A 12,521-nucleotide genomic window follows, 5' to 3' on the forward strand; every position below is an offset into this window, starting at 1 on the left:
TGGGTGCCACCCGTGCTTCTTGCTCCACCCACCTGCAGCCGTGCACTCACCCTCAGAAGGCACTGTCCTGTCCGTGAGCACTGCTGTCCTTGGCGTAGGGAGAGTGCAGCCTCGTGCAAGCCCAGCCCTGACCAACCTTGGGCCCCGAGTGCGTGCTCAGTGAGCTTCATGAACCCATGTATGCAGGCACTCTCCTCCTTGGCCCCGCAGTGGGGAGCCCACAATCTAGTAGGGGCCCACAGCCAGCACACATGGACAGTAACAGGTGCCAATCGACACCTCCATAATGTCACACACACACTTGGTTTCTAGGTTCAGATGGGATGATATTCAGCATGCCGTGCCTGGCCCTTCTCATCCTAGCAGGTGGGAGAGTGGGTGTCATCTGCCTCATTGCAGGGGAGGAGGGTCACTCTCCCCAGGGAGGCTGCACAAGGGCAGGGTGTGGCATGCTTACAGCTCATGGTGATCTCATGCTGCCTGATGACAAGGTGCCACATGGTGGGGGTCCAGGCTCCAGCTCGGCACCCTCAGCAGGCAAGGCCAGGCACACTGCCTGGAGGGAGGCTAGACTAACTGCTGGCCCTTCCCATCCCCGTGGGTTGTGAGAGCATGATCTCCCTCCAGCCCATCCTCCAACCAGGTTTCTTTGCATTACTAAATTATCTGCACACGTGGACCGGCGTGCATGAGGCAGCTCAATGTGTCTGCCCCCTCTTGGCTGCTGAGCACTGGAGTCTAACTGGACAGACTGTCTGCTCAGTGTTGCTTCTGTGCCCACCCCATGTGTCAGCTTGTGCTGGGACAGCTCTTGGAGCCAATGGGCAGGGCCAAAGAGAAGGAGTCTCCAAGTGTTAGAAAGGGCAGGGCCAATGTAGGCCAGTGGTGGGGGAGGAGGACAGGCGGGACTTTCCTGGAATATAGTAGGGGGGGCCCAGCCCCAAGTCCTGGGGACTTTGACCTGTTTAAAGAATGGAATGTAGACTCGGTGGCCAGGATGCAGCACTTGGCATGGGCAGTGCAGCCAGCGAGGCGGGGGGTGGGCAGTGGCTGGAGTATGCTGCAGCCCCAGGGTGGAGGAACTGGGGCTTTGCCCTCGTGGCCCGGGGAGCCCAGCAGGGTTCTGAGCAGGGAGGTGGCACTGTCAGCTCCCCAGCTGCCATGGGGAGAGCAGGGGCAGTCAGGGACTCATGCGGCTGAGGGAGGTTTTGGGCAGGCTGGGTGTTCCAAGTTGGAGGCATCAGGTTCAGACAAGGGTGAGGCTTGGAGTGGGACCCTGGCAGGCCTGTGAGGCCAGCTGGGGGAACACAGGCCACACTAGAGGAGAAGGGCAGTTGGAAGATCACTGGGCTCAGTGCCCAGATATCCTCAGATGAGCCCCTTTGCTTCCCCAAGGCCCACCCACCTTACCTCAGGGCTCGTGCCCAGCATGGTGCTACAGGTGGGCTGGCCCCTTCTTGCCTCGATCTGTTCTCTGCTGCGACTCACTGCCAGTGAGGCAGGTCTGAGAGTAGCCAGGGGAACGTGAGCCTATGCTCTCTTTCAGAACCAACACGATCATCCTCGTGGATGTGGAAGGCCATGTGACCTTCACAGAGCGCAGCATGCTGGACAAGGACCCCACCTGCTGGGAGACCAGTACCTATGAGTTCAAGCTACAGAGCTAACCCCACCCCAGTTGGAGCAGGCGCAGACAGGACCCTCCACAAATACACTGCACTGCCCATGAGAGGCTCAGGCATCATCCCCAGGACCAGGGCCCTCTGATTTGTATACTGCTGTCTGTGTCCCATGCCCAAATTGGGATCCACCGTTATACCATATGGGGAGTGACAGTGTCTGACACCCAGGTCCAAGGCAGGCACAGATGTGCTATGCATATATGAATGCGCCTGGGCCTGCCCGGGCACATGCACATTTACCCATACAAACACACACACACACACAAACACACACACACGTATGCACACAAGGTGCACACGCAAACACTCACACATGCACATACACCACATCCTTACACACATGGCATGCACACATGGGCACACACTCATGCGTTCACATGCATGGGCACACACACGTGTGCTGATGAAGTAGAAGCTTGCCTCTCATACCACACATGCTCTGGCCAGTGGATCTTCGCTTTGGTCAAAATGACAGGAGAAAACTGTTGTCTAAAAGTGGCCCTTCCTTCAGGCATGCAGGACACATACGTGATTCGATTTTTGACAACCAGCGCTCCTCTAGGAGAGGAGATGGGCCGTGTTTGGAGTGAGATGCAAGGAAGGAAGACCCAAGAAAAACCCACTCTAAACAACAACATTGCTCGGTTGGGGGATCCAGTAGCCCCGTGTGCTCTGGGCGGTCTTGTGTGTTCTAGGTGGTCCCACGGGCTCCGGGCAATCCGTGTGCACCGGATGGTCCTGTGCATGGCAGGTGGTCCTGTGTGCTCCTGTGGTCCCATGTGCACTGGGGTCCTGTGTGCGCTGGGGTCCTGTGTATGCCCTTGCAGTCCCCAGGGTATCCCCCGCCCCCGCCAACCTCTTGCTCAGGGTTCTCATTCAAGTGGGGGTTCTATGTTCTGAGGTAGGCTTGTTCACCAAGAGGATACATCCAGCTTGTGCCATTTCCCTTCTTCTTGGAGAGCCAAACTTCACTGGCATCCAAACTTCATCGGAATGGGTACTTGAATGCAAGATATTGATAATAAAACTTTCATTGAGGCTGTGCTGAGTACATGCATTTCAGGGTCCTTCATGTGTGTGACTGGTGACAACTGGAGCAGTTTTGTGCAAGGGACAGTTCTCCCATATGTGCCCTGTTGTCCTGCTGCCCTGGCAGCCCCAACAGGTCTCCCTGCCTGCGGGAGCTCCTTCTGCAGGTGTAGACATCCCATCCAAGGCTCTACTTTCTCCTTGGGGCCTCCTGAGCACTGTGATAGAAGCCAGCAGGTCAGCCTGTCCATATGCCCATCTGTCCTTGGTCAGAGGCTGGGTGCTAGAGAGCTCATATGCATGGGCCATGGTAGGTGGCTGGTTACAAGGCAAGCCATCCCACCACCAGGGCCCCCTATGCCTAGCCGAGGAGCCAGAGTTCTCTCTGAATGGCAATGGGGATCCTTTGGAGGGAGGAATGTGGCCAGGCTTGTATTCCCGGTGGACCAGGAGACGAGAGGATGGAGGGAAGGAGGGCATTTGAGAGCCCTAGGGCAAGTAAAGTCTGTGTCTCAGCCCCCTGAAATCCCTGATTTTGGGTGGGCATTTGGGGGGTCCCGTACCAGCCCTGGTCAAGCATAAGGGGTCTCACGTTTCCAATGCCAAGCCCCAGACCCCCCTCCCTCTGGACAGCAGTTGCCGACTGGGCCTTCTCAGGCCACGAACGTAGGCTGGCGTGGGACCTGCACCCTTGGGCAAGAGGAATTGCTGGTCCATCTGAAGAGGAGCAGGGGGCCAGGTTGGTCTTCTCACCCTTCCCCCTTCAGGCCCCAGACCACTCTTCAGGGCCTGATGCTCTCCTTGGCTCACTTTTTTTTTTTTTTTTTTTTGAGATTAATGTATTAATTCCAAGTAATTAAAAAAAAATTAACACATCAAAAATAAAATTAAAATTGTCCAAGCCAGTGCGTGAATTCTTTAATCTTTCTAATAAAATGTGCAACCCAGAACACCACATTATGGTAGAAATAACTTGAAAAGGGAGAGGTGGAGAAGAAGGAGGCCCTGGGTGGTGCAAACAGTTAAGCACCTATTAGCCAAAAGGTTGGTGGTTCAAACCTACCCAGAGGTGCCTCAGGAGACAGGCCTGGCGACCTGCTTCCAAAAGGTCACATCCTTGAAAACCCTATGGAGCAGTTCTACTCTGCACACGTGGGGTCTCCATGAGTCAGAATCAAGTCGATGGCAACTAACAACAAAGAGGAGGAGATAGATATGGGTTTGTGGAACCAAGAACAAGTGCGATTCCAAGACAAGTTTCAGATCTTCCACCTCCTCAGAACAGAAATGGCTGCTGAACAATTTAACACAAAGTGTTACTGGATCACAACACAATGAACAAGAGGCCATTTCAAAAGTTAAAGGGACTCGAAATGTGTATCTGCTGCTAGCATTGAGTCATGAAGGCGCCTTACTGACTAGTTGTCTTCGGAAAGTGACCCTACTAGGTTCTCCTTCGTGTTTATTGAGGCCATTTCCAAATAAGCCAGTGGGTTAGTAGGACCGTCCCCAGAAAGGCAGGAGTCGGGGACCTATGGGGCCGACACACAGGGAAGTCAGCAGTAAACGAAAGAGCTATCCACGCTGCATAGCCAAACTTGGCTCCTTTTGAACTTGGAAGTGTTTGATGTGGTCCAGCCCCTTCAGACCAAGGGCAAACTGAAGCTCCAAGTCCCACAGTATGTCTGGATGAGCAGAGCTCCAAGCTCTGCCCACTACCCTCGCTACTGCACGTCCATGGTTCTGTCCTTGGTGATCATCCCCCCGGGCACCATTGCCCCAAGCAAGCACCCGCCCCTGGGTCAGCCACATCCTATGTGGGTCAACCAGGTACTCAAATCTGCCCTCGTGGGTACTACTGGGCTGGGCTTAAACCCATTCTGAAGAGCCTTCTAGATATTTGCCTCTGTCCAGCACATTGGGCCTTCCCAGGGCTGGGGACACAAATGAGGCCCTGTCACCGGCCCCTCTGTTCCCAGCTTGCCCCAGGGCTGTAGATGGCTTGGGCCCCCTGAGGAAGGGGCAGTTCAAGACGTAGATTCTACTGTGATCCTCACTTTACAGATGAGGAAACTTGAGGCTTGGGGAGACAAAAGAAATGGCCATCAGTATGGAGTAGCCGGGAGAGGCAGAGCCATGAGCCAGGTTGGAGCAAGATGGAGAAAACGGTTGGCACCTGATCCTGTGGATTGGTGGTCCTCCCACACCTGCCTCTTCCCGTGCTGCCTGGCGTCTTTCCCACTGCTGTTCTTTCCATACGGCAGCTCCCAGGGCCTTCACACGCTGGCCCCTCTGCCTGAAGGACTCCTCTACGTACTCAGGCCAGCTCTACCTCATTTCCTGCAGCCCTCTGGTGAAATCTCAGAGAGGCACCCCACTTAAAGTTGCAGGGCTTCCCTGCCTTCACCATGCCTTAGTTTTCTATATCGCAGGCAGCACCACCTGCCATGCTATACATTTTGATTGATGGTTTCTTGTGTGTCTCCCCATTCTAATGACAGCTCCAGTAAGGCAGGGACCTTTCTTCTCTTGCCCACCGTTATAACCCTAGGGCAGGTCAACATTTGAACCAAGGGTGACAGTGCTGATGCTTCCCAAGCCCCCGTTTATTTAGGCAGTCCCTTGCAGCAAAGCTCTTGTCCTATTAGAAGGACACAGGGGCCCTGGGGAGCTGGATGCCTTCTAGAAATGCTTTTGAGACACCACCTAGGAAGGACTGGGCCTGAACTCTGGTGTGGCCTGGCCAGTCCTCTGTGCTTATTACCAGCCATGTCTGATCTCTGAGTCCCCAACATGGGTCCCCTTCTGCCAATGGATAGGGAACTCGCTCCTATCTCAGATGCACTTTCCCAGATGAGCCGCATCTGCTTTCTGGGCTCTGAGACAACCGAGTTGAGGTTTGCAGGCTGGGAGGCCCAAGGGGTGGAGGCTGACTGACCAGGAGGCAATGTGTGAGCCAACCTGGACAGCCTGGGAACATGGCATGGCCTCAGGTCCCATCCTGGCAGGCCTGGGTTCTTTCTGCCTGCAGAGACCCCCACCCCACCCCCCGCCCAGGGCCCCGTCTTTTGGCTTCTACCAGTAGATGGCATGGTCCAGGCCCTTCAGCAGAGACCTAGCTCATTAGTGAGCTGGGCTGAGCTGCAAGCACAGGAACCCTGAGGGGAAAGGATTCCTGCCTTAGACTGGACTGGAGTTCCACCTTCCAGTTTAGTAATCTTTGTGACTTGAAACCAGGGCCAGATGAGGCCTGTGGCCAAGGGCCTATGGCTAGAGCTCTTTGCGCAACACCTAGTCTGTCCTGGGCTGCATGGGAACCTGGCTGTAGTGCGCAGGACCAAGGTCTTGGGTCTGACTGGGGACATTGGGGCCCCCACACATTGAACAACAAGGTGTGCAGAAGTCATTGTGGCTGGATGATGTGCCAAGTTCCAATGGGCTCTGACTGGCACTGAGCCAAGGCCAGCAGCTAGCCCAGCCATACGGAGGCTGGTATTCCCAGGTTGAGCCCAGGAGTCAGACCCTCATGGGGGGATGGTGACTGCTGTGATGTGTCTGGTAAGGACCACTGGAACATCCAGGTGAACAGCAGAGGACGGGAAGGGAGGAAAGGGTCTAGGCAGGCCCTTGGGAGGTGCTAGCTTTATCACCTGTACCACCTCCTGTCTGCCCTTTTCTAAACTTTTTTGTTTTGAAATAATTTCAACTTACTAAAAAGTTGAAAAATTAGAATTCCTGTATGCCTTCACCCAGCTTCCCCAAATGTTAACACATCACCTAGCCACAGTAAATGATCAGAAACTGGGAAATCAGCATCAATGCAATACTTTTTTCTATAGACCTCATTTGAATTTTACCAATTGTCCCACTAATGTCCTTCTTTGGGCCCAGGATTTCTCATTGCATTATTGCATTTAGTTGCCACATCTCCTTCAATCTAAAGACTGTTCCTTAGTCTTTCTTTGACCTGAAAGATCTCAGCACTTTTGGAAAGCACTGGCCAGTTATTTTGGATTTGTCTGATCTTCCTTCAATACATTCAGGTATTGTCTTTTTAGCAGAAACAATCGTGTGATATCATGTCCTTGACAGGAGGCTCAGAATTTGACCCTTTACTGGTGTTTTTTGTTTTTTTTTTTTTTAATTGATGTTATGGATTGAATCATATTCCCCTCGCTGGCAAATATGTTTTGGAATCCTAACCTCTATACCTGTGAATATAATTCCATTTAGAAATAGAACTTTCTTTGTTATGTTAGGGAGGCCACATCAGTGTAGGGTGTGTCTTAAACCTAATCACTTTTGAGGTACAAAATGAGCAGATTAGGCACAGAGAAGCACACATGGGGGAAAGATAGATGCCATGTGTAAATTGCCAAGGAACTAAGTGCTGGGGCTAGAGAAGCTGAGACAGGATTTTCCCCTGGAGTAGATGGTGAGAGAGCCTTTCCCTAGAGCTGGTGCCTTGATTTCAGACTTCTAGCCTCAAAAACTGGGAGAAAATAAATTCCTGCTCATTAAAGCCACCTGCTTGTGGTATTTCTGCTACGGCAGCACTAAGAAATTAGGACAATTGTTGTTGTTCTTAGGTGCCATCGAGTCAGTTCCGAATCAGAGCGACCTCGTGTACAACAGAACAAAACACTGTTTGGTCCTGTGCCACTTCCACAACTGCTGCCATGCTTGAGCCCATCGTTGCAGTCACTGCATCAATCCATCTCATTGAGGGTCCTCCTGTCTTTCACTGACCCTATATTTACCAAGCATGATGTCCTTCTCCAGGAACTGGTCCCTCTTGATATCATGTCAAAAAGTACATGAGATGAAGTCTTGCCGTCCTTGCTTCTAAGGAGCATTCTGGCTGCACTTCTAAGGCAGATTCGTTTGTTCTTCTGGCAGTCCATGGTATATTCAATATTCTTTGCCAACACCATAATTCAAAGGCATCAATTCTTCAGCTTTCCTTATTCATTATCCAGCTCTCACATGCATATGAGATGATTGAAAATACTATAGCTTGGATCAGAGATCTTAGTCTTCAAAATGACATCTTTGCTTTTTAACACTTTAAAGAGGTCTTTTGTAGCAGATTTGCTCACTGCAATACATCCTTTGATTTCTTGACTGCTGCTTTCATGGGCATTGATTGTGGACACAAGTAAGATGAAATCCTTGACAACTTCAATCTTTCCTCTGTTTATTATGATGTTGCTGATTGGTCCAGTTGTGAGGATTTTTGCTTTTTCTGTGTTGAGGTGTAATCCATACTGAAGGCTGTGGTCTTTGATCTTCATCAGTAAATACTTCAAGTCCTCTTCACTTTCAGCAAGCAAGGTTGAGTCATCTGCATATCGCAGGTTGTTAATGAGTCTTCCTCTAATCCTAATGCCTCATTCTTCTTCATATAGTCTAGTTTCTTGGATTATTTGCTCAGCATACAGATTGAATAAGTATGGTGAAAAGATACAACCCCGACACACGCCTTTCCTGATTTTCAACCACGTGGTATCCCATTGTTCTGTTTGAATGACTGCCTCTTGGTCTGCTGTGTACAAGTTCCTCAGGAGAAAAAGGACCTGGCAGCGTACTTCTGAAAAATTGGCCAGTGAAAATTTTATGAATAGCAGTGGAACATTTTCTGATATAGTGCTGTAAGATGAGTCTCTCAGGTTGGAAGGCACTCAAAATACAACTGGGGAAGAGTTGCCTCCTCAAAGCAGAGTCAACCTTAGTGATGTGGATGGAGTAAAGCTTTCAGGACCTTCATTTGCTGATGTGGCACGACTGAAAATAAGAAGAAACTGCTGCAAACATCCATTAATAATCGGAACATGGAATGAATGAAGTATGACTCTAGGAAAATTTGAAGCCATTAATGAGCTGAAATCGACTGGTATAGGCCATTTAGAATCAGACAATTGTACGGTCTACTGTGCTGGGAATGACAAATTGAAGAGGAATGGCACCACATTCTTCATCAAAAAGAACATTTCACTGGAGAAACCCTGAGAGTAGGGTCCCTGGACCCCCTTTCAACTCAGCCAAGGATTAGACAGGATTAGCCAAGGATTAGACAGGCCCATAAAAAAACAATAATACACATAGCACAACTATGTATAGGAGACTATATGGGCACACCAGTTCAGCGGCAAGGATGAGAAGGCAGGAGGGGACAGGAAAGCTGGACAGATGGAAATGGGGAACCCAAGTTTGAGAAGGGGAGAGTATTGGCTAATCATGGGGTTGGCAACCAAAGTCAGAAAACAATATGTGTATTAATTGTGTAATGATAAACTAATTTGCTGTGTAAACCTTCATCTAAAGCACAATTAAAAAAAAAAAATCAAGATCTATCCTGAAGTATAATGCTGCCAGTGATAGAATATCTATACATCTACAAGGAAGACCAATTAATACGACTATTATTCAAATTTACACACCAACCACTAACACCAACAAACAAAAGATAAAGAAATTGAAGATTTTTACCAACTTCTGCAGTTGGAAATTGATTAAACACGCACTCAAGATGCATTGATAATTATTGATGATTGGAATGCAAAAGTTGGCAACAAGGATTGGTAGTTAGAAAATATGGCATTGGTGATAGAAATGATGCCAGAGATCACATGATAGAATTTTGCAAGACCAACAAATTATTCATTGCAAATACCTTTCTTTTTTCAACGACATAAATGGTGACCTCACTGGATGGAATACACAGGCATGCTGTGCAGTGAGTTACTTAATATGGCCCTTCTAGCCATGGTCTTTGTGACTAACACACGATGATTGACTGGGACTATGCAAATAAGGTATATGGAACCTGTGATGATTGGGGTTATGTACCAGCTTGGCTAGGCCATGGTCCCAGCATTGTGTGGTTGTCCTCCATTTTATGGGTTGTGGATCCTGATCTCTACATGTCGATGAGGCAGGATCAGTGTAAGGTGTGCCTTGGGTTGCAGCCTTGCAGAAGGGTGTGACTCAAGCCGCCCTTACTAAAGTTACATCTTCCCTGGGGTGTGGCCTGCATCTAAGATATATGTTTGTGTCTGGCAAGGCTCTCTCTCTCTCTCCATCTGGATCCTGCATCCAGTTCATGATTAATTGACTTCCCCAGAGGCCTGCTGTTTGACCTGCCAATTCTGGGATTTGCCAGCCTCTACAGCCCCTTGGGCCAGTAGTCTAGTCTACCATGGGACCTGATTCACCAGCTTCCACGGTCTTGTAAACCAGCAGCCTGTGGTCTGAACTGCTGGCTTGGGTTCGTCAGCTCCTGCAGCCACATAGGTCAGGAGAAGCCTACACCTGACCCATGAATTTGGGACTTGACAGCCTCCACAACCATGTGAGCCATTTCCTTATAAGGTTCGCGAGTTCTGTGAGACATTGCAGCAAATTAGGGAACTCAAAGATGGGAGGCAGAGTACTAAGGGAGTGAGTAGTTGATGTTAGAGATGATGGAGTAGTATAGCAGCTTGGAAAAGTTGGACAATTGGGACACGTTTAACCTCCACCTCATTGGCACAAGCTCTGTGCTGACCCTTGTAAAAGAAATTATTCTTTTAGGGGTCAAATTGACTACATCTGTGGAAAGAGACAATGGAGAAGCTCAATAGCATCAGTCAGAACAAGGCCAGAGGCCAACTGCAGAATAGACCATCAATTGCTCATATGCAAGTTCAAGTTGAAGCCAAAGAAAATTAAAACAAGTCCACCAGAGCCAAAATATGACCTTGAGTATATCCCACTTGAATTTAGAGACCATCTCAAGAATAGATTTGGTGCATTGAACACTAATGACTGAAGACCAGATGAGTTGTGGGATGACACATCAAGGATATCATACATGAAGACAGCAAAAGGTCATTAAAAAGACAGGAAAGAAAGAAAAGACCAAAATGGATGTCAGAAGAAACTCTGAAACTTGCTCTTAAATGGAGAGTAGCTAGTGAATGGAAGAAATGATGAAGTAAAAGAGCTGAACAGAAGATGTCAAAGGGTGGCTCAAGAAGACAAAGTATCATAATGAAACGTGCAAGAATCTGGAGTTAGAAAACCAAAAGGGAAGAACACACTCAGCATTTCTCAAGTGAAAGAACTGAAGAAAAAATTCAGACCTCAAGTTGCAATAGCGAAGGATTCTATGGGCAAACTATTGAACAATGCGGGAAGCATCAAAAGAAGATGGAAGGAATACACAGAGTCAATGTACCAAAAAGAATTGTTTGACATTCAACCATTTCAGGAGGTAGCATATGATCAAGAACCGATTGTACTGAAGAAAGAAGTCCAAGCTTCACTGAAGGCATTGGCAAAAAACAAGGCTCCAGGAAATGATGGAATACCAATTGAGATGTTTCAGCAAATGGATGCAGCGCTGCCGGCGCTCACTCAGCTATGCCAAAAAATAACCTGGCCAACTGACTGGAAGAGATCCATACTTGTGCCCATTCCAAAGAAAGGTGATCCAACAGAATGAGGAAATTATTGAACAATATCAATAATATGACACACAAGTAAATTTTGCTGAAGATAATTCAAAAGTGGTTGCAGCAGTACATTGACTGAGAACTGCCAGAAATTCAACCCGGATTCGGAAGAGGATGTGGAATGAGGGATATCATTGCTGATGTCAAGTGGCTCTTCAGTAAAAGCAGAGAATACAAGAAAGATGTTTACCTGTGTTTTACTGACTACGCAAAAATTGACTATTGGACTCTGTGGATCATAACAAATTATGGATAACATTGCGAAGATGGGAATTCCAGAACACTTGATCGTGCTCATGAGGAACCCGTACACAGACCAAGAGGCAGTTGTTCAAACAGAACAAAACAATTAGGTATAATTAATAATGCAATGCACTTTCTTTAAGTGTCCAGTTTAAGTTTGAACATGTACATTTACACTTGCTGGTGACCTTGATCTCTTCCTTAAGGTGGTGTCTGCCCAGTTTTTTTCCACTGAAAATTACTGTTTTTCTTTTGTAATTAGTGTCTTGGCGAGAAACTTTGCAACTCTGTAAAAAACCTGTTTCTCATATTTTGCTCACTAATTTTAGCATCCACGAATGATTTGTTTGTTACATTTGTTACTGTAGTGACCACCAAATGGGAGATTTTTCTATTTGAATCATTCCTTTTACACTTACAGTGTAAGGAAGAGGTGACCTTTCTCCATTTACTTATATTTTTTAAAGATTTTTTTTTTAACAAATTAATGCTTTTGATTGGACTCTGTCTAGTGCCTATGTGTATGTACGATCGCGACTGCACGTTCAGCCGGAGATAGCCAGTGTTAGTAAACGCGGAGAGAACCACCTGAAGCGCCGTCCTTCCAATTGCCCCGTTCCCGACACTCCCCGCGCTTCCCGCGCTCCCTCGTTCCCGGCGCACCCCGCGGCCGCCGCCCTCCGCCCTCCGCCCGGGGAGCCCCACCCCCACTCCTGGCGGAGACCGTTAGCGCAGCCGCAGCCTCCTGGCCTGGTTCCGCCCCCGCGGTCGTGCTATTGGGCCGTGAGCCGAGGCCGCGAGGGTCCTGCGCCGCCGATTGGCTGTCTCTGCACCCCGCTCCGCGACTCCCCGAAAGCGGGGCGGCGGCGCGCCGAGATTGGCCGCGCGCCGGGAAGGCCCGCCCACCCCTCGCCCGGCGCGGCAGACGGGTCCCATCGGCTGGAGAGGGAGAGCCTGGACGGCCCTTTCTAGATGGTGGCGGCGGCCGGGCTGTGAGGGTTTCCCTGCTGTGGGGTGGGCTTCGGAGGCTCCGGCAGGCCGCGGGTGCCTGAGGTAGGTGCGGGGCGCGAGG

General features: G+C 49.4%; 2 protein-coding genes across 6 annotated transcripts in view; both read left to right on the top strand.

Annotated features, from left to right (window-relative positions):
• The window catches only part of TANGO2 (transport and golgi organization 2 homolog), a 63,796-nt gene extending 60,884 nt beyond the window's left edge, over positions 1-2,912 (top strand). For all 4 annotated transcript variants that reach the window (XM_049865913.1, XM_049865911.1, XM_049865912.1 and 1 more), the window contains exon 9: positions 1,547-2,912. In XM_049865913.1, the coding sequence (XP_049721870.1) occupies positions 1,547-1,667 (121 nt within the window). In that variant the 3' untranslated portion in view covers positions 1,668-2,912. The remainder of the gene's footprint in view (positions 1-1,546) is intronic.
• A 9,421-nt stretch (positions 2,913-12,333) lies between these two features.
• The window catches only part of DGCR8 (DGCR8 microprocessor complex subunit), a 44,308-nt gene continuing 44,120 nt past the window's right edge, over positions 12,334-12,521 (top strand). For both annotated transcript variants that reach the window (XM_049865624.1, XM_049865622.1), the window contains exon 1: positions 12,334-12,502. The gene's annotated coding sequence lies outside the window, so the exon portion shown is untranslated. The remainder of the gene's footprint in view (positions 12,503-12,521) is intronic.

The sequence above is a fragment of the Elephas maximus genome, chromosome 22 (assembly GCF_024166365.1).
Source record: "Elephas maximus indicus isolate mEleMax1 chromosome 22, mEleMax1 primary haplotype, whole genome shotgun sequence".
In the NCBI taxonomy this organism is placed as follows: domain Eukaryota; kingdom Metazoa; phylum Chordata; class Mammalia; order Proboscidea; family Elephantidae; genus Elephas; species Elephas maximus.